Source organism: Oxyura jamaicensis, chromosome 2, assembly GCF_011077185.1.
Source record: "Oxyura jamaicensis isolate SHBP4307 breed ruddy duck chromosome 2, BPBGC_Ojam_1.0, whole genome shotgun sequence".
NCBI lineage: Eukaryota > Metazoa > Chordata > Aves > Anseriformes > Anatidae > Oxyura > Oxyura jamaicensis.
In genome coordinates, this window is record NC_048894.1 from 134,951,201 (window position 1) to 134,972,570 (window position 21,370).

Sequence of the window (21,370 nt, forward strand, 5' to 3'; positions counted from 1 at the left end):
CTTTTTTTTTTTTTTTTTTTTTTTTTTTTTTTTTTTTTTTCCAAAAAAAGACAGCTGCCGTATTGCCCAATAATTAGCTGTAACGTGAAACCCTGCTGTAATTCACACGAGTGAAACTTTCTTTAAACATACCATGTTTTGCAGACTTTTGTGGTATCACAGGAGGCTCTGATCTTTTCTTCTACCCAGTGTAAAGTTAACACCAAATTTTTTTTGTTGTTGTGCTATTGCCTCCCTCCCTATTTATGTCTTCGGTAGTGTTTCTGGTACAATTTGTGCTTAGCAAGCCAGGACAGTTTTTCCAAGCCGATTGGCAGCTCTTCAAAATAAAATAAGCTAGCAACTCCCTTCCGTGTGCTCCGAAATGTTTGTGTGACAAAACGTTGACAACCTTCATCATCCGCTGCCGGGAAATCACGCCCGGAGCGTCGGACACCTGACCCTGGGTGGCGTTTTTGAAGAAAACGAGTTTTTGAAGAAGAAAAAAAATATATACATATGACAAAAGCGATGTTTTCGTGTCCCGAGAATCCTCTTCCACGAGCGGGCACCCGCGGGCTGAGGAGCAGGGGGGCGAGCCGCTCCTGTCCCGACAGCGACAGAACCGAAGGCTCACGACCCGGCGGGGCGTTTTCCCGTTGGAAACGGACCTCCGGCGGCTTCCTGGGGGGAAACGGCAGCTCGGGGGTGCTCGGGGAAAAGAAAGGGCAGGCTTCGGGGCTGGCAGCGCCCCGCCACTGAGGGGTCCCCTCAGCCCTTCCCGCCCGCCTGGCTCCTCCCAAGATGGCGGCGGCGCCGCCCCGCGCGGGCGGTGTCCCGGAGCCCGGCCCCGGCGGCTGCATGACCGCGGCGGTGCGGGGAGAGCGCGGCGGGGCCGGGCGGCGGCGGCGGCTGCAGCCGGAGCGGAGCCGGGTGAGCATCGCGGCCAGGGGGGCAGCGAGGGGTCCGGCCGCTCGTCCAGCTCGGTGCTCGGCCGCCGGGAGCGGGCGGGGAGAGAGGGAGGGAAACTTTGCTGGCGGAGCCGTTCCCTGCTGGAGCTCCGGGCGCTGCTCCGCGGCCATGTTGGGAGCCGGCGCTGCCGGGCGGCGGGGGAGCTACCCCGGCCGGACGGGGAGCCGGCCCCGCTCGGCAGCGAGGGGCTGGGGCGGAGGGAATGGAGAAAGGAAAGAGGGAATGAAGAAAGGGTTGAGGGAACGAAGGAGGGAATAAAGAAGGAGCTGCGGGGAAGTTGCGGACAGCGGTGGGCGCTCGTTTGTCCCGCCGCGCTGCGGGGCTATGTGAAAGCAGTTCGCCTCTAAAAAGGGGAGTTAAATAAAAAAAAATAACAACAAACAACAACCGGCCTCGAGGTGTTACATAAGTGCCTGGAACTCCTCGGCTCCTGACGCGCTGCCCGAACGGGGACGCGGGGTGGTGGCGGCTGCCCCAGGGCCTAGCCCAGCGCCGTGTCCGTTCGTGGCCCTAAAACCCTAAATCCCCTTGCCTAAAAGTGTTTGAGGCTGTGTGTCCCCCCACCCAAAAAAAAGCTGTGAAACTGCGGGCGGTGCATCTGTCAGCACGGGGTGTTCGCCGCCCGCTGCATTCGCTCCTCTCAGCGGAGAAGTGTAAGCTGTCGCCTGGAAGCGGTCCGGGGAGAGGCAGCCGCCTGTTTTCCCTCTCGCCTCCTGTGAAACGCTGTGTGCACAGGCACTGGTGCTTATGAACGGCTAAACTATTCATCCTGACAAGAAGACAAGGAGTTAGCCTGCCGTGTGGTGCATCCTGGCACCTAGTTTGTCCCCCATGAGGAGAATGGCTTGTGGCTCAAGTTTTGATGTTAAACGTCGGTACCGTAGCTCTCGACAGCCAGAGCTGCCTTCAGCAGCCACGAGCATTCCCTGCTGCCTTGGGATGGAGCTGAGGCAGCGCTGGCAGCACGGGGCAGGCTGCGGTTGAGGTGTCGACGTGCCTGACACCGTGTTGGTGCCACAGGTGAAGCGAGTCTCAAATCAAGCCCTCAGAACTGGAAGGGGTTTCAGAACCAAGACTGCTAATTCCTCTTTCCTGCCTGAAGTAAGGAGAACTAAGAGCGCAGGTTTCAGTTCTAAGATTTGCATGCTCTGAGTTAGTTAAGGAATGGCTGTCTGAAAGAAGGGAAGTATTTAAAGGATGACGGTGTGATCGATTCTCAGAACTGTAGATTTGCTTTGTATGCACTCAAAACATGAGGAAAGGAGTCAGCTCTTCAGCACAGAAAGCAGTGTTTTTACATTTAAACTATAATCTGAATACTTTTGACTAATCTGGTGAGAAATCCCAATGTAATTAACAAACTGAGCTGATTTACGTGACATTTATAGGTAACGCTTTCCCGGGTGTTTTAGGGCTGCACTGCTTATGTTCAAGACGGCATCCAAGGGTGTCCAAAATGTAGCAGAAGTGAAGCATTTGTAAGTGTGAGTGAGTCCCAAATTCTTGCTTCTGAATGCAGCTAGGCCATGCGGCTTTTGGAGTGGTTGTGTTTTGTTCTGTGTAGGAAACCACATAGAGGAAGTCCCTGAAATGCTAAATGAAAACCAGTGAGTAGAAGCTTGGAGCTGAGGAAGCTGGATTGGTTTCCTCTTGTCGTATCGTCCAGAAAGAAACAGGGCAGTGTCTTTTCACCTAGACACAAGTTTTCATTACATGCAGTGATGAAATTATTCTTTAGCAAGAACTGCATTCTGTTTTCCTTAAATTACAATCTGAAATTTCAGTATTACATCTGTCCCTGGACTAACAAGATTTGCCCTTAACGTCCTGAAGCACGAGTTTACAAAAATTATAATCTGTAAAATGATATTATTAAATATAAATGAATGTAATTCATATACATAATTTAAGTATTTAGTTGAATGCTGGTTAAGATTTGATGCAAGAACTGAAATCGTTCTATTCAGATGTCACTGTGACGTTTAGGTTCCCTCACCATGGTTAGTGGATGCAGGAAGGTTCCTTCTCTGCAGTCAGAGCAGTAAAGGCGAGGGAACTGCAGGTTGAAGTGAGGTGAGATACGGGAGACGTCAGTGTGTCCAACTCATCTGTGCCAAGAAGAGCCAAGTCAGTGTGATGGAGCCACGATGCTGTTTGCGGACAGGGTACAGATGCTGTTTTTGCTACACTGATAGCATTTTTGGTGACTTGTCCTCACCAAAGAGAGCTGGATCACAACGTGCAAGCTCAGGGTCAAATTATGGCATGTAGATGAGGTAAAGCTGAGGTTTTTATGCTTGCAGATGGCATTTTCTGGAAGAATGTCTATAAGCTAAAACTTGAGAAGTATTGGTCAAGGAAATGGCATGCAAATTTTTTATTCGTAAAGGCCATTTATCAGTGGGTGATGTCAAACGGGGGAACCCTGGAGCTAACTATGGAAAAGGTTCTCAGATGTGTTTAGGTAAAGGAGTTAGTTAGTTGACTTGTTCTTGATTTCTGTATTAAGGAATTAAACCTTGCTCTGTACTGCTTTCAGTGCTTAAAGTACAGTTGTGACTTGTTCCCAGCTCTGTTAATATTCAAGCTTACCATTCCATTGAATTTATGTGCTTCTTTAATGATAGATGATTGTGTATATGCATGTTTTACTGCTCTTGTGGATTAATTCAGTGACGTGAAGAAATGTGATAATCTGGGGATTGTTCTGAGAGAGAATAAACAAGGTGCAAAAATACACTTTTTGAAGTAGAGCCATATATTTAAAACTTTTTCCCTGTGCAGCAAATGCAGAGTTTGCTGTTGTAGAATAACTTTTTGTTTTTGTGATGTAGTGGAGCACTTGTTTTTACAGTTGAGAGGGGAAGAAAAAAAATACTCTGCGTATAGGTGTGGTAGAACATGCTTGTCATACTAAAGATTATTTTAGCATTGTCATAAACTATAAGCTGTGATGACAACTGTGTTAGCAAGTAGTCCTGCATATTCTCAGCCACGTGATCAGTGCTGTTGAAATGAATGGGTCTGCTTGCATGAGAAGTTGCTGGCCTGAGAGCTGTTGGACACAGATTCTCCTTTTAGGAAAGGAAATATTATTGTGTATAAGGGTTACTGAACAGAAGGGTATTTTTCAGTCTGATATTTTAATCCTACATGGTCAAAAATGGCCTAATAAGTTTACTTTGTTTTTCTAAGGTTGCATAAATAGGTAGGAGTGCTGCTGCTGTGGGTGCAGCGAAACTTATTTTGTTGCCAAATTTGTTGTCATGCTGATCAATTTAAGGATTTAAAAAAATATTTTTAAGAGTCTTTTTCCCTTTTCACTTTGACGTTTTATGTAAAACAGTGTTAATATTGTGTATGTAACATAACAGGATTTAGGCATTTTCTGTGAATGTAAAAGAAGGAAACAAGAGCTGAAGCTTCAGGATTTCAAATACACTAGCCTTGTCCCTCAACTCCCCCTCCCGGTGCTGTTGCTGACTGTATGAAGATGACATGCAAGCAGTTAGCTGGTGCGTTGCGATGCAATCTCCTGAGAAGTTTTACAGATTCAAACAGATTAGGGGGGGCTGCTAGATGGTGATGCCTGATCTCTGCCTATCGTGTTGCCACTTTGCCTTTTGCTAGCTGCCTCTTGCACCCCAAGCATGTCATCTAGAGGTAACTTTTTGCTTCAAGTGCTTGGCATGCCTTCTGCAAAATGAAAAATTACGGCGGCGTCTGCGCCATTTGCATTTCTGAAGTGTATGCTCAACTTGCTAATGCTAATTTAATATTAAAGAGGGTGCCGTACGCGCTGCTCTTTGAGTCGTCAGATAGCATCTTTCTCAGAACTGTGAACTGTTAACTTCAGCGCCGGTGTTTGTGCAGATCTCAGTTTCTTCCAGATCCTGTCGCCTCCGATGCAGCAGTGAGGGCCTGAGAGCCCGGGCGTGAGCAGACCCAAAGATCACGGCCTTGTGCTGATGCTGTGACGTCTGGGCTCCAAGGGCTGTCTGTGGAACTTGAACATGCATCAAGCACGTTTGACAAGCTGGAAAAAGGGTAGCGAGTGCACTTCGCAAGAAGGCTGTAACCCTTTGTGATTACAGGGCTCTTTCAGGAACTTCTCAGGAACTGACTCCCACCCCTTTTCCCCCACCCCCTCTTTTTTTTTTTTTTTTCTCCCTTCCATAAAATGTCACCAGACGTAGCTGTCACCAGTTGATAACGGGAAACTTCTGAGACAGCTTTTCAGCGTACTTCTCTTTGGAAAGCTGTGCTTGGCAGTGAGTATGTGTGTTGTTCCCCCCCCCCCCCCCCAGTTCTGACCAAGCTTAATAGCAACGAGGTGAATGAACTGCCCCCCTCACACACAGGCTGTGGTTGAATTTAAGCTTTCCTTCTTTTTCTTAAGGCTTTCCTTCTGGCTTTTGTCGATGGCTGTCACATGTTGGTTTTCTAGACCTTTACCATCTGTAGCCAGGTAGCAGTATTCAGTATAAAAAAGGTCTTAACGTCCCCTGAGCATGAAAGAGCAACGCAACGTGTGGCTTATGCATTTTAAATACTGCTGGAGGGCAGCAGTGACGGGTGCACGATTCCAGCACTCTGTGTCATCAGGCGTCCTAAAGTAAGCTGTAATTAAACCTGTGCTTTGATTCTGAGCCCCACGCTGCATTTCAGCTACGTGTGAGCCCCTTGTTTCTGCTGACGGCTTTCTGCTGGATCGGTGGGTTGCAGCCTGATGAAGTCCCTGTGCATGCAACTGCTGTGGCTCGAGCTGTTTCTCTGAGCCAATTCCTATCAGGATGTGTAAATGGCAGTAAGGAGATTCTCTGCTTGTACTGACCCGAAGTGTAAGTGGTACTTCTCTGTGGTCTGCTCTTGTTGGTGAGCTGGTTTGACTCTGTTTAGGAAAAAAAAAATGGATTTCAGAATTTTCAGAAACAAAATATGTTTGTTTTCCTACTATAATACTGAAAATGTGCTGCATCTGACCACGCTAGGTAGTGGTCATTTACCAGGCCACCTAAAACTATTCCTGCAACATAATATAGTGTTAGGGTTGCTTCCTAAAGTGAAGGTTCCTTGATTTCTCCAAGAGTCAAGAGCAGCAGAAGGTTAAGGTGATTCTGCCTGGTTGGAGAAGGAGGATGAGTGTTGTTGACTGGCTTGTGTCCCGTTTACTTCTGTGAAAATGCTTGGAGTTACTGACCTGGTTAAAGAAACCTCTTTGTCCTGCAGCTTTTTTTTTTCCTGAATAGGATATCTGAATTTTTAAAGGACACATGCACATGAAAATAACACTGATATAATAAGTGAAATAGTGAGGATGTGGTTATACTGCTGTGCTTGTGAATTGTGGGACTGCAGGGGAGAACTTTTAGCTAGTGGTGTTTTTAAAAAGCGAGTCCTTTTGCATTGTAGTTGTTTTTAAGAAGTTAATAGCTGTTACCTAGCTTTGGCTACTCGCTGGCTCTTCCTGTAGCTTGGCCATGCTGCACCCAGGTACATGTAGTCCAGCCCTTACCGGGCTACTGTTTACACCGAGGAACTTCCCTCGTGCTGGTGCTGGAAGTAGCAAGATGATGGCAGTTTTGTATACCTCTGCATAGTAAAGAGGCGTAATCCTGAGCAAAACCAGCTGTCAGAGGTGTGTGTTTGTAGGGGAAGGAAAAACAAAATATGGTTAGCTTGAGGAAACCCACCTGCATGTACAGGTGCTCTGCGAGCTGAAACATGCAGGTGCACTGGCACCTGGGAGGTGCAGTTCCTAGCACGAGCATCAGCCGTGCTCCTTGACTTGGCTGAGAGAGAGCCTAGCTAGTGGCTGACCTGAAGCAGGGGGTAAAAGGGCTTCCTTAAGAAAATGTTATATCCCATATAACATTTGCGTGTGATGTCTGCATGTGTAAACACGGTAATTGATGTGTACCAGGTTCTACTGCCAAGCCTATCTGATTTTGAAGAGTGACTTGTACCACGGATTTGGCAACGCTTCTTGCCAAACTGTTGTATCTGGATGTATTTTTTCCGTACGAATAATTCTACATCCCTCCTGCCCTGCCTTCCCAAAGTGACTTAAATAAAAGGTGGGCTGATGCTGTGGATTCTCTTCATAGGCTGATTTGAGGAAACTTAAGGCACGGTATAGCTTACACTGAAATTGGTCTGATCCTCTCAGTTTATTTTTTTCATGCCCTCATCCGATGCCCATTAGAGCAAGGTAGCATTGGTGCATGCCACATTGCTGGTAGCCCTATCCCCCATTTCAACTCCCTTTCTTCTTCCCTTTGCTCTCCTGGCACGATTCGGAGCTGGTGGTCTGGCTCTGGGTTGCTGCTAACTGCTCAGAATTGTGGAGGGTTTTGGGAGGAGCTCAGACATTTTGGGCTTGAGATCTGTGTAAACTCATATTTTTGAAACAGTGTTCTGGAGTGTCTTCCAAGTGCTTTGGTAAGATGAAGGATGCAGTTTGCTAGCACCAGAGGCTGAGCTAACCACTGCAAGTGCTCTTAGATACATGCAGATGGAAAATTGAAATAGTTGGGTATTTTCCCTTGACAGCAAAGATTTGATTTGAGTTTTGTCTTCATTATTGTTATTTTTTTTTTTTTATTTATAAAGGTACATGTGTATATACACAGCTGTTTTTTCATATACCTGTTTCATGCAAGTGTACGTGGAAACCTCTTCCTTCACAGCTTGAAAGGTGCTGAGAGTTTTCTGACTTCAGTAGCAGTGGTTTGGTGAGCGGCACCATGCTCCACCAGTGCAGTGCAGAGCCGTGCAAAACTGCATGGATAAGGGGAGCGCTCAGCTTGCCAGCAGACGGGTAAGGGCTGGGAAAAAGGGAGAGGAGTAGAGCTTAGGGAGCTGCTCCTGTGCCTGCTCTGACCCCAGACTGCCGGGCGGGGACGGAGAAATGCCTGCTTCTTTCCAGCAGCAGCAGCTCGGCATGCTGGGAGACAAAAACACTATCAGCTAACATGGTTTGTTATAAAAAGCAGCCTGACAGTGGTAATAAGCAGCCGATCTCATAAAAAAGCTGGATCTCTCACTAGAAATTTGCTCCTAGGCTTTGGCAGCAAGATCTCTTCTCCCCCCTTGCTGTGGTCTACGCCTGGCTTTTAGCTCCCGTGAGCCAGCACCAGCTTCCAGCGCCCTGCTCAGCACCCTGCCCCTGCTTTCCCAGGCAAGGAATCCCGTGGTAACCTTGTTTGGCTCTGCAGAGGAGCAGGGCTGAAGCACTCTGATTTTTATTTTTTTTTCTTGGGACCAAAACATGCTGATAAATGGTCTTGGGAGTTGTGTTGAGTGAGTTGTTGTGACTTACAGCAGGGAGAGCGCCGTGGGAACAGCTTTGAGACACAGCAATCTGTTTTTTTTAATGGGTTAAAGCCCTCTTCCTCTTGCATATTTTTCCCTTTGCCTCCCCTGTGGTCATTTTGCATTACAACTCATTTTGCACATCTCTTTGCAAGGAAGCTAAATCAGAGTTTGATTTTTTTTTTTCCTGTTGAAGTTTATTCTATTAAACACCACCCCATACTTGAAGCTAACTTGCAGAGTCCAGTCCCGGAGCATTAAAATCAATACTTGCTTTTGCCTGCACGCAGCATTTCTGGCAGCATGCATGCAAGCTTTCAGCAGAGAGCTTGGACAGTGAAAGAGCATCACTCTGCTCCTGCTGTGCTCATGTGTATGCTGCTTGGCAGGACAGGTAGGAAGAGTCTTCTGCTAAAAGTAACTTCCTGTATCCAAACAAGCTTGGCAGTGGGTTGGGGAATGTGAGGTTGCATATCTTGAAAGATCTACCTCGAAACAGCCTCCATCGTCAAAATTTCATTGGCCTCTCTTTGCTCTGTGGGATAACAGCTCTTGTAAGTTTTAAAGGTAAGGCGCTTGTGCAGGTTTGACAGTAAAGTTTTTTGTTTTTCTTCGTTTAAACACATCTACATTCCATGAACAATTCTTACACAGCTGGTGAATTAAAAGGAAATGGCAGACCTTCCTCGTAAATTGTAAGAGTACACTAAAATTAACTGCAATGTACTGAAAAAGTTACTAAGCTGTAAGGTGTTAGGTAATTAAACAGGGACTGCTATGGCCTGCACCCTTGAGAGGAGTTTTAGTGGGACTAGATTTGAGGCAGTCATTTGCAGGAGTTTAAGAACCAAACCCACCAGAACAGATCTGCCCGTGTTATTACGGTGATTGTAGGCTTACAGTGACATCCGACCAGACAAATGGATTTGCTTTCACGATGTCTTTGGGCACGACTAAATGCTCAGCTGGGAATTAATTCAGGGAGTGCTAAAACATGGGCAAGGCAGAGCACTCACAAGCAGTGCAGCATGCAGTGTTTTAGATATTGCTGCTTTTTTCTGATTTTATTTGATAACCGATAAATAATAAGAGTGTGGAAAAAATGGCGCGAGGAGGCAACAGCATGCATCACCTTAAGGAAAGGTTTGTATTTGTCTATCAAGTCCTGCTACCGGGACCTTTCTAAATGCTGCGGTCTTAAAGCAGATTAGTTAGAAGTGATTCTGGGTACAGATTACGCCAAAGAACTTCAGAGGGGGCTCAGAAGAACTTCAGAGGGGCCTCATTTCCTGCTGTCGTCTTTACCGTGAAATAGACTCAGGAACCCCTTGCTCCTTTTTACTTCTTTGCAATATCATGATAGAGCTTGTGGTCGTTCTTGATACTCATATCTTTGATATCAGCAGGTTATCTGCATCCTCACCGGCTGCTGATAGCATTGGATAGCAAGGCGGTTTGCAAAAGGCAACAGTTCCAGGAATGCTTTTGTGAAGGGAATTGCTTGTTAGAAGGCTGGATTTGACTTTAAGCTGCAGTTGCCATATGTTTTAAATAGCATCCAGGAAAGCCAGCCCCAGCACGGTACAGGCACGAGGTTGCTGCTTGTCAGTGTTTAGCAGTGGTAAAGACCTTTTGAAAGTGTTTGTCATACTCCTTTCTCCTCTCAGCGTAACATTTTTTGGGGGGTGAAACTTCTAAATTCACTTGACTTTACGTATTGTAAAATTGGTCTTTTTTCTGTTTTTATAAAAATCAAATGGAGAGTAGTTGGAATATTTAACTAAAATAATCAGAGCTGTATTTAAGTAACTGTACAATACAGAATGAAATATTCAAGAATTCGTGAATGCCCTAATGGATACTTAAAATTTATTTTTCTTCCTTGTTTTATTCTACATATTTAAACTTTATTTCTTTATTTTATTGAGTCTCTCCTCCTGATATTTCTATATCCTTAATCCAGCTCTTACGATTACCTTTATGGCTGTTGACAGGCAGTGCTGGTTCGTGCGTGAGCGCTTGGATTCTGATTACAGCTATTAGAGCTGAGTGCTCAGAAAGCTGCGTTTTGCCAACAAAGATGACACAGTGAAACATTTGGGACAAGTGGCGGCATCATCCTTTTTTGTATGTGTTGAAGGAGACTGTGTAGGAGGTGGAACCGGTGAGGCCAAAGCAAGATTTCTGCTGATTTCTCGTCTGAGCTCTATCAGAAATGTGGAATATCTGCTGTGCCTGTGTTTAGTTCAGCATTTTTTTTCCAACAGATCTATTTTCAAAGCATTAGATTTCCTTAAAAATCAGCTCACACATCAAAAGTTTATATTGTGTTTTTCTTGGCAGTAGTGCAAAAAGCCAAGTGTTGTTCTTAAGAACACTACAAGTAATATTACTGGAGATTAGAGTACAGTGTTACAGTCCTGTCGTGCCTCCTGAAAGCTTGTCCGCAAAAAGACGCAGAATTACCGTGGCTGAGCTTTAAATCGTAGGGTTGTATGAGGGTTTTAGGTAACTTAATTCTTTGTGTTCATGTTTATTCACCTGTAAGTCAAACCAGAGTGTCTTCATTGCATGGACGAAGTGCAAGAAGAGAGCTGAAGGAGCGTGACGTGCAAATGTCGTGTATAAAGATTGTTTGAAACCTGTTACTAAAAAGCACGGGCAATATGAACACATGCCAAGGGACTGACATTTGCCTGATGAACTGCTCTTGAGGAAGGGGTGATCTTTCTCTGATACAAGAGGAGTCTCCTTACACATCAGTCATTTAATGCAGGTTAGGTATCTGGTTTGCAGATAAGTCCTTGTCTTTCCTAGGCTTACACTTTGCTTGTTTCTGGTTTGTAAAAGCTTTATTGAACTTCTGTACCTGCCATGTATAGATGGAGTCCTATTTGAAATCTCTGTTCTATTCGAAGCCTTCAAGTTGTGGAGTCAGACATGATAAAACCTTAAACTGTTTTATCCTCTCCTTTGTCTTAAAAAGCCTTTTGTTAAGTGGCCCCAAGCAAAAACTCTCATTATAAAGCATGTATGTCCTCCTTAGACAAGGAGGAAAGTGGGGTACGTCTGAACGTGCAGGGGGAACGCAGTTGCTGACGTTGCCTGTGTGCACAAATGCGGTTGTGAGGACCAAGGCTTTGTATGACAACGGGATCACCATTAGAAGTTAAATGTTTATCAGGTGGCAAGGTACTAGGTGCCTTCATTTAGATCTGTTTCTACCTTTTCTTTCTTTATTCTGTTCCTTTTGTATTCCTTCGGTTCTGAATCTTCTTTTTTTGATTCCCAGCATTTGTTTTGCTGCGGCAGCACCTACGTTGCGGTCCCATTTCATCCGTTCAAGTGGTGTGACCAGATACCGTACTTAATAAAATTTATTTATGGGACTTGCATTACTGAAACTGGCTTGGAAACATCGAGAATCCGCTGCTGCTTCAGGACAAGACAGACCTTTGTGTGGTTAGTCTTGAGCTCTTGTACCCTTTCCAGCAGCTTCAGTACACTTTTTTTTTCCTCCTCCTTCAAAGCTGTTGCCTGAACTGTGAACGTCCATAGGTAGTAATGAATGAGCTGCCTGCATCCCGATATTGTGACTCTGGAAAATCTACGCTGCCTGGGCTGCATTACTGCCGTGTGTTAAATCTAATTGTCAACAGCTTAATTGCTAATTGTAAAGATAATGATAGGTGAACTGGCAATTATGGCAAGGCTGGTAGCATTTTCCTCCCTTCAAGGAACAGCGAAGGAAAATAATGTTAAAAATGAGTTGCTTATTAATTAATACTTGTTAGCAGGGGCTGCCTGCTAGATGAGACTTGTTCTTGCCCAGGCCAGAAAGCAGGGAAAGCAGCTGGTGCTGCTGTTTTGCTGAAAAAACTGCGGCATTTGGGCTCTCGTGTACACCTTCGGTGCCTGTCTCGCAGGTGGTGCTGGCCACGATGGGAGCGCACACCGAGCTGGGGTGAGGAAATGGCTTTGCGCTGAGCTGCCTGCAACCCACATCACTAAGACAGAATGTCTTTTTTTCACCTCGTTTCTCCCCTCCAATCACTGCCGGGGTGTTCTCTCTGCTTCTGCTTTGTGGCAATCTGTCAGCTGCCGAGATGGCAGTGTCGTTCTGGCAGGGTTGACTTGGGGAGCTCTGTCAGGCAGGGTTGCTTTTGCTTTATTTTTTAGTTGACTCTTCATATCTATCTTCGGGCACAGCTGTTCTTCCATGCAGTTTAGTCTAGCCTCTATCAGTAGCAGAGCTAGCACGCAGAATAAACATTCTCCTGTTTTAAATAAAGTCTGTAAAAGTGCTGAGTTTGGAAAAAAAACGCTTTGATCACCAGGATACGGTGACAAAAAGAAACATTTATGTGCAGAGTGACTTGTTCAGTGTACAGTGACAATATTCTGGAGTTGTCAGGAGCGTTGTGTATTTACTGAAATTGCTAACATCCTGAGTGTTTGTGGTGTTAGGCAAGGGGATAACTTGTTGGTTCTTCGTAGGTTTGAGGAACGCCCACCTCTGATTACTTGTACAACGATCATTGTCTCTGGTATGATGTGAATGTAAAACCGTAGTAAAATGGGGAGATAAGATCTCGATACAGAGTTGTTATTTCTATAGAAGGTTCTTGGGAGGAAAAAGTAAAAAGTAAAAATACCTGAGAGTTCTGCGTAGGGTGGTGAGGGAGGGACTTGGTGTCGTGAAATAATTTATCACCTTTAAGTTGCCTATTTTAGGTAGCTAATTTTTCATAGATGGGGATCTCTTTATTTTGGCGCTGTGTGCAGTCTGTATGCAGAAAAGGAATCTGGTGCGATGGGCTGATCATCCTCATAGACAAACTGAGTCTTTGCTTAAGGGCCTGGGGACTTGTGTGAGTTTGTGTGCAAAAACTGTGAAACGAGCCGAACTTGATAAAAATCTGAACAACCAGGTTTGAGGTTTCTGACTCTGTAACCTCAGGTTTATGGATGCTGTGTATGAAACGCTTCTGCTCGGCCCTCAAGTGGGTTTCTCCAGCCTGCCACGTTGAAGCCCGTGGTTCTTATTTTTATTCCTCATTCACTCTGGGGATGATTTGGGGCATGCTTCCAGCAGTTTGCCATCCCTTGATGATTGCAGTGTTCGATCAGATCTTGAGGGCAGTAACCCAGTAGCTGCTTCTAGCAGCCAAGAGTGGAAACTTCAGAAGAAAGTACAGAAAGTGGTTTAGATGGCAGAGAAGAGGGCGTTGCCACCCAGCTCCAGGGTACGATCTGTTATCTTCTACAGTTTAATCCGAGTATGCTTGAAGAGAAGAAGCTGTAGTTTCAAAAGGCTGGTAAGGAATAACTTTGTATAGCTTTCGAACCGCAGCATCTTGGGGTCAAAAGTTCCACTGTGTTTTACTTACCAGAAAAGTAAAAGGATGGCTGGACAGTCCCTAAGTTTAACATCTCCTTGGGCTGTCTGCTCATGGCAAGAGGAGCTGTGCCTCTTCTAATTTGAGTTCTTGTCATTTGGGGATAGCTTCTCTTTTGTATTCCTAGTCTGTTTTTTCCAATTTTAATTATTCTTTTTAATCGCAAGTCCCTTCCTTCAGGCATTTTGTCCATTTCTGAACTTACTTCCTTTCTCTGAAAACACTGGTGGAGGTAAATGAGCATTAGTGTACATAGGATTTCAGAAGGATTTTAATTTTTTCCTTCTATCTAAAGACTTAAAATTATGAGAAAAATGTCAGAGTGCTTACTTTAAAAAGTCTTTCAGTGTGGAAAAGCACAATTCGTGCCTTGGAAGAAGGTGGAGCGATCTACCAGCAGCCCATGGCCTTTATTACCGTAGCTGAGGCTGCTGGGCAAGAATTAGTTGAGCATTATAGACGAAAGCTTTGATCTAGAAGAGATGTGAGTATCTATGTATTAATCTTTTAGTCACAGTAGTCCTTAACTTGCCCAAAATTCTCACACGAAGCCTAGGAAGTGGTTACTTCAACAGCCAGCCGAGAGCACGGTCTGCAGCACAAGTCGGGAGTCATGTGCCTTGGTTTGGAGCCACGGCGATTATTAAACACTCCCGGGTAGAGTTGTTTTCTCCTAGGTCGTCCTAGGGAACGTTTAATTAAAACCTTTAGCCTCTTCTTCCCCCTCTTTTCTCCTCCCAGGGACTTGTATTTTGAAGACTTGCGCGGTGACCTTGAACCGAGTTCGCTCTTTACTGGCAGCGAGCGCTGAGCTGTAGAGCGCCGAGAGTCGCTGTAATTTCACACCAGCAGCCTGCCCCAGTGAAACTCAGCGGTATGGATGTGGGTGGGTTTTCGTTTCAGATTTTTTCCTCCCCCGTGGACTAGCGAGAGCACTTAGCTTGTTGCAGTTTGCGGGTAAAGTACCTGAAAGTGCGAGCTTGGTAGTGCACGCCGATTCGCGGTAGCAGCACAGTGTATTCCTCCGGTCTGCGCCCTTTGTACCCTGCTGACAGATTTCCACTTTGCAGGGGACGTGGGACAGCTGAATAACTTCTGCCTGACCCCCTGTGCGACTCCTCACTGTGCCAGTCCCAAGTGGCTGTTGGCTCAGCTTCCGCACTGGGTCCCTCGGGAGGGGTGGTGGTAGGTAGGTGGAGAGGCTGTGCCACCATCCCTCATTCCAAACCCTGGTCTTTGCTAATTTGCTGCTGTTCTTTTTTTTTCTTTGAGCCAACAGCAAACAAACCAGGAAGCCTTGTGTGTCCTCATCTGCATGCCCTCCTTAGCACTTTGTCCATTGCACATAGAGGGCTGAGGGTCGGGGCAGCCAGCACGGTTCTGCACTGCTGCGTTACGTCGGGGCGTGGTAGAAGCGAAGCCCATCGCTTACCCCAAAACCTCATTTAAAATCCTCCCAAATGCTGGCAGTGGTAGGTAGTTGCAAGCTAATTTTGGTGCTTGGAGCACTTGAAAGAAATGAGGAGTCATTTGAAAGGTGTATTTGGGTATGCCTGATCGATGTCATTTCCAAAAAAAAAAAAAATTATATTGATGTAATTTGAGTCCTTTGTTATTCTGGGGGCTGGGGGGGCATAATTCTACAAATATTGACTGCAGTACTTCTGTTCGCTCACCAGTTTAAGCTGGGCCCTGGGTGAGCACCTCCCAGCTCTGCCCTCACTCTGTGGCACAATGGAGCGTTGCCACAGAAGGAAAATCAAGGTGCATTTCTTATCAAACTTGGTGCTGCGGAAGGATGTAGGGATTTGGGCATCTGTCTTTAAGAGAGCGATGGACAAAGCTTTGAAAAGAGGAACAGGAATAACCAGTTTGGAAAAATGTGTCTGGGGAAGGAGACCGAAATCACCTGGGGTTGCTTTGGTTTGTTTTTTTTTCCTTCCCCTCGGACTCCCCATCTCTTCCTCAGAGATGAGCAACAAGCACTTCAGCACTCACAACACTTTAATAAAGAAGATCGAGGTGGTTATTCTGGTTGAAGACCAAAAACAAATGTGTGATTTGCAGCAAAGATGGCTTAAAAAAATATTTTCCTAGCACTAAGCTTAACTGATCAAATGGGAAGGCGCTAGGCAGGGCAGTGGAGATCACCCATTTTTCTTTTCCTCCTTTTATTTTCTGTCTGTCTTTTAGGTTTGGCTCATACCTGGTGAGAATTGTACTTGCCTGTGTACCTTAATGCAGCACAATTACATTTCTTCAACCCTTTTTTATCGGCCTGTTTGTGATTTTCCCTGACTTTCTGCAGATCAAAATGAATTTCACGTTAGGTGGATTTGTAATTCCTCTCTTCAAGCCATAAAACTGGTTCGTGCCACAGGGAAATACTGTAACTAAAGCTGTGAGGCAGGTAAGAAAAGGTTCAGCAGAAGTGCTGGGTAACATCTCAAATAGATTTTCCTGTGTTCGGTGTCAGACTTTGATACAAGGTGATGTAACGTGGAGAGTTTATAAATGGTCAGCTCAGTTAGAGCTGAGTAAGTCCACTTGTGAAACTATTTTAGTGCCTTCATTTATGTTGTTTTTCAGAGAACTAATTTAACTCTCAAAGCAGAAACTCAGAAGTTAATTTTTAATCTCATTTAACGGTGGATTTGTGTAATCTGAGTAAGGGCGGCACGCTTACTGAGACGAAGCCTGATGAGAGATTTTTCCGCAAATGAATTTCTGTGCGGAGGAGCATTTTCATCGCTGTTCTGTAGGGAAGCTTTAATTTGTAGGAAGAAGACTGAGGCGATGAGTGTTACGCTAGCCTGAGCAGCATCAAGGCCTCATTTCGTCTAACGGCTGATCCTGTAGAGAAGGCAGGCAGTGTAAATCTGAAAGAAATGGTAGGTGAATGTGGAGGACTCCCCAAGCTGGGGGCGTGTTGGGAAGCACAGGTTAATGCTACTGGGATGGTTGTTGGGAATCACCCCAGCCAGCTCTCCCACAGCTCTGTGGAGCACACAGCTTGGGGTCCTGGTTGTGCTCTCAAGGATCTTCAGCTTCCTCAGCTGAAACTGACTGGCAGGAGTTGCCTTTTTTTGATTTCTACTTGGGAAGCACCGAGCAAATAGGTTAAAGAGTTGGTTGCAGAGTTATGAATCACTCCAGCAGCTTCTTATTTTCGGTTCACCTTTGGGTGCTTTAATGTCTAACCCTTACACGAGAAGATCTTGCGTGCTGCTAGGGCAAGGACGAGGGGGTGGTTTTAATCCATAATCGGAACATATTATTCTGCAGCTTATTTTATCAGCACTTCCTGACATATAAAGCCTTCCTGCCTTAAACTTTCAGCCGGCTCAGGTCACTCGCTGTTTCTCAGGAGCAGCTGAGAGCTGCATGACTTGTCTTGTGCGGTGCTTTGCCTGTGTGCCTCGCATAATCGGGATGGATATGGACATGGCAAGAGACGAGCACTAAACCAGCTCGCAGCAACCTGACTAGAGGGGAAGCCTCCTAGTCTGTTGCCAGAAGCTCCCAAGAGCAGCGCTGTAGGTGCTGTCTGTGCGATAAAGATAGCTGTCAGCTGGATGGAACATTTTTGCTTCTAAAAAGGACTAATCAGTTGCTAAAAATTCTTAGGAGTTAATACTTGTTTAAATCTAGTCCAAGTCAGCACCTGCGAGGCAGCGGGTTCTGCTCGGTATTTTAAGAAACGTGGGGTTGGCGCCTTCCTTCTGGAAGGCTGCTGTTGAATCTGTTCTAACATCCAGCTTTTTTCCTTTTTTTTTCCTGATTTTAGGATACTTGTGAAAGATGGTGGATCGCTTGGCAAACAGCGAGGCAAACACTAGAAGAATAAGTATTGTGGAGAACTGCTTTGGGGCAGCTGGCCAGCCTCTGACTATCCCTGGTCGCGTCCTGATTGGAGAGGGAGTCTTAACGAAGCTGTGTAGGAAGAAGCCCAAAGCGAGGCAGTTCTTCCTGTTCAATGACATTCTTGTTTACGGTAACATCGTCATCCAGAAGAAGAAATACAATAAGCAGCACATAATCCCGTTGGAAAACGTCACTATTGACTCCATCCAGGACGAAGGAGACTTGCGGAATGGGTGGCTTATCAAGACACCAACCAAGTCTTTCGCAGTTTATGCTGCCACCGCTACGGAGAAGTCCGAGTGGATGAACCACATAAACAAGTGCGTTTCTGATTTGCTTTCCAAGAGCGGGAAGACTCCTAGTAACGAACATGCCGCTGTCTGGGTGCCAGACTCGGAAGCCACCGTCTGCATGCGCTGTCAGAAAGCAAAATTTACGCCCGTCAACCGGCGTCACCACTGTCGCAAGTGCGGCTTCGTTGTGTGTGGGCCTTGCTCTGAAAAGAGATTTCTTCTCCCAAGCCAGTCTTCCAAGCCTGTGCGGATTTGCGACTTCTGCTACGATCTTCTTTCTACTGGGGAGATGACTGCTTGTCAGTCGACTAGGTCAGACTCCTACAGCCAGTCGCCTAAATCTTCTTTAAATGATGCATCTGATGATGATGATGATGAAGACAGTAGCGATTAAGGACCAAACGTTTTTTTCCGTGTGTTGCAATTTTGTGTTTCAGACCATATGGAGCTGCTTTTGGGGAAGCCTATAGTTAGGTTCCCCAGAAAAATCCTGTTCTAGCCATAAAATATGCCTGAATATCTTCAACTGCGATGTGCCTCAATCTATGAACTCTCTAGACAATAGGTTTTTCACTCCTCTGCAGGGATAGACTTGCAATCAGATCATTTTCCAGCCTCTCATACTTGAGTTATGTCTAGGTTAGACTTAATGGAAGATTGGAAAGTTAAAAATACTTTAAGTTAACAACCTGTACTTCCTAATGTTTCCTATTGGTATGTTGTTACGTGAGTGTTTTGGGTATGGGGAGGAAAATGGTAAGCATGCACAGAACAGTGATGTTTTGGTTAATCCCGTAGACCATCCGTGGTGTATGAAGAGTTGAAATGTGACGTAAGTACAAACCTGAATGTCACCACGCTTGGAAATTGTCTTGTTTTGCTCTTATTTATGACTTCCTATACCAAGCAGTGCCTTGTAACACTTTTGCTGATTCAGGAAGAATGGAAACCTATTCCGTGTTGTCTGTATTCACCTGATGCTGGTATCTGAGAGATCGTTGGTGCTATTGAAAATAACTGCTGTGTTCAAAGTGGAGCTTTCAACAGGTCACAGCTGCGTACCCACCGTGGGTGACAGAGGCCTGGATCACACGTCCTCACCCGTCCAGGCAGACCCGAAGACGCTGCAGATGCCCCCGGCCTTCGGTGGGGTTCTCTCCGGAGGGACCCCATTGTGGTTGGGGCCTGGAGATGAGAAGCTGAGGGTGACTTTTCACAGGGATATCTGTGTTTTCTTTTCAGAGCAGTTTAAAATTTGGCAAATGCATACAGAGATTTTAGTGGGGTGATTTAGCATTTTGCTGTGATAGCTTATATATTTTTGGAGATACTTCCCAAACGCAACACTAACTAGTTTCTTAAAACATGGGTGAGAGTTCTTTCACTTTTTTTTTTCTTCACAAGTTTTATTGGCTGGCTTAAAAATAACCTCAAATTTTGAACAAACAAGCCTGCAAATATCTGTATAAAATTGGCTGTCCTTTTTACACAGCTGACCTCAGGATAAATGTGAGATGCAAGTTATTTCATTCTAAATGTGTACCCAGGACCAAGAAAGATATATTTGAGAACTATAATAGTGCAGAAAATGTCTCTACCATAGTACTCATTTTTACTCTTAGCAAGTTCTTGAATACCGAAATGTCATGTTCTTATATAAATGTAAAAGTTAGACTTGCAAAGATGTGCTAAGCCCCCCAAATGCTATGTTTTTTTATATTTTTATAATGGTAGCGTCAATTTTGAAGGGGAAAAAAATCTCTCTGAAATAGCTGTATGGATATAGTAGCAACTGACTTTATACAAAAAAAATAAATTGTTAAACTTTGATATATCTGCAAGTGACAATTTCTGCACTGTTCGCCTTGGATGGCGATAATTGGGATAAATATTTATTGAATAAACAATCAATGCTGCATATTGCACTAGTCTCCCATTCTGTACACTGTAAATGTCAGTCATTTAAAAGAAATAAAATAGCCGAGCACTTCAAAGCCGTAGCACTCAGATTTCTAGGAGCTAAAGATGCACTTAGCATCTTTAGGGAGGCACTCTGCGTTAATAGTCTGCAATACGTTGCTTCAGGTGAAAGTCACCGTAATATTTTTAGCTTGGGCAGTTTCTCAAAATAACTCTTTTAAAAAGCACTGAAGAGTATTTGATCTGCTTTGAAATAAACATCAAAAAGGGGGAGGGAAAATGCTTTCTGTTAGAGACTAGGGACCAGGAAGATTCTGTAAAATTACCCGATAAGCAATACACAGCTGTACATACTCAAAGCCTAGCTGAAATAGGTAATTACGTGTGCTCATTCCTTGAAAGACAGGGGGATGATGACCTGCAGAAGGGGAAAATGGGCTATTCTGAGAAAATGCTTTCAATTAATAGTGATTATTTGTTGTACCTCTCTTGCTCAAAACATTTAAGTTTCAGGAATGGAGACTTGTCAGCTTCAGTTTCTGTACAGAATCGAAACGTGAACTTCCCTTGTACATACGTTCTAACAAAAAAGTTCTTCCCGATTCAATTGCTTTCCTTTCTTACACTGTCAAATACTAACTTGTTAAAGGTTCCATCTTTTTTGTGTATTTTTCCCAGTGTTTCTCTACGCTGTGCTTTTTCCAGCACTTTTTGGGGGACAGGAGTTGGATCACGTCCTGTATTTTGCAGAATATTCTTGTACCTGTTTCAAATATCTTTTTTTTATCTGTGAATGGAACTTGCACTGTGCCGCACTGATCCCTGAAGCTGTAACCAAACCAATGTTGAGTGTGTGTGTATGGGGGGATTTTTCATTTGAAACTGATGTGTGTGGTCCAAGCTTTTGGAGAAAGTATTAAAAAAGCCGTGTTCTATGGTAATACTCATATCCCTCAGCGGTATTTGCTTAAAACTTTACAAGTTTTACAACAGACGTAACGTTAACTTCTCTTGTACTTACAAACTCATGAAAGGGCTCACTTCGTACTTTGTAATCTTGTTCTGTCAAATTATTTTATTTACAAATATATGGTGTAGCTTCAAGCCTATGTGTTTAATTTTCTTCAACCGTGGGCCTTCGAGGGTGACAGAAAATAGGGCAAATTTTAAAAACACTTGTCAAGATAAAAACCAAGAGATGCATTCATTTTCAGGAGGGATTATTAGCAAGATGGGGGTAAATATGCATGCAGGATGAGATGTAAGATAGACTTTAGCTAAGTGGAGTTACGGAATTAGAAGCAAGTTATGCATCTGTGTAACTTTAAAAGAAGGATGACAAAACCCAGGTGTGATTCAGGGGCTTTGGCTTTGGTTGGACCAGAAGAGGAGAGGCTGCAGGACCCTCACCCAGCCCTGGGCACCACGGAGGTGGCTTCAGCGGGGAGCAGCAGCTCGTGGTGTCACGCTGCAGAGCAGCTTACTGCTTTTCCCAGAGCTTCTGTGCTCTTAAAATAATTATTAAATACGGTCAGTCTCTGTATGCTTCATGTACTTTGTTTCTAGTTCCTTGTTGTGGACTTAACCTGCTCTTTTGTGGTATTTTTCAAATTGAATGAAAGAATTGGA

General features: G+C 44.8%; 1 protein-coding gene and 1 long non-coding RNA gene across 2 annotated transcripts in view; one reads left to right on the top strand and one right to left on the bottom strand.

Moving 5' to 3' along the window:
• Positions 1-1,695, bottom strand: part of LOC118162032 — a 14,924-nt gene extending 13,229 nt beyond the window's left edge. The window contains exons 1-2 of the long non-coding RNA XR_004748261.1: positions 1,685-1,695; positions 552-558 (exon numbers count right to left, since the gene is read on the bottom strand). This is a non-coding gene — a long non-coding RNA (uncharacterized LOC118162032). The remainder of the gene's footprint in view (positions 1-551; positions 559-1,684) is intronic.
• On the top strand, positions 750-20,845 carry PLEKHF2 (pleckstrin homology and FYVE domain containing 2). The gene is made up of 2 exons (XM_035317934.1): positions 750-912; positions 17,452-20,845. Exon 2 carries the CDS (start codon positions 17,466-17,468, stop codon positions 18,213-18,215), a length of 750 nt encoding a protein of 249 aa, XP_035173825.1. The 5' UTR covers positions 750-912; positions 17,452-17,465; the 3' UTR covers positions 18,216-20,845.
• Positions 20,846-21,370: the final 525 nt, after the last annotated feature.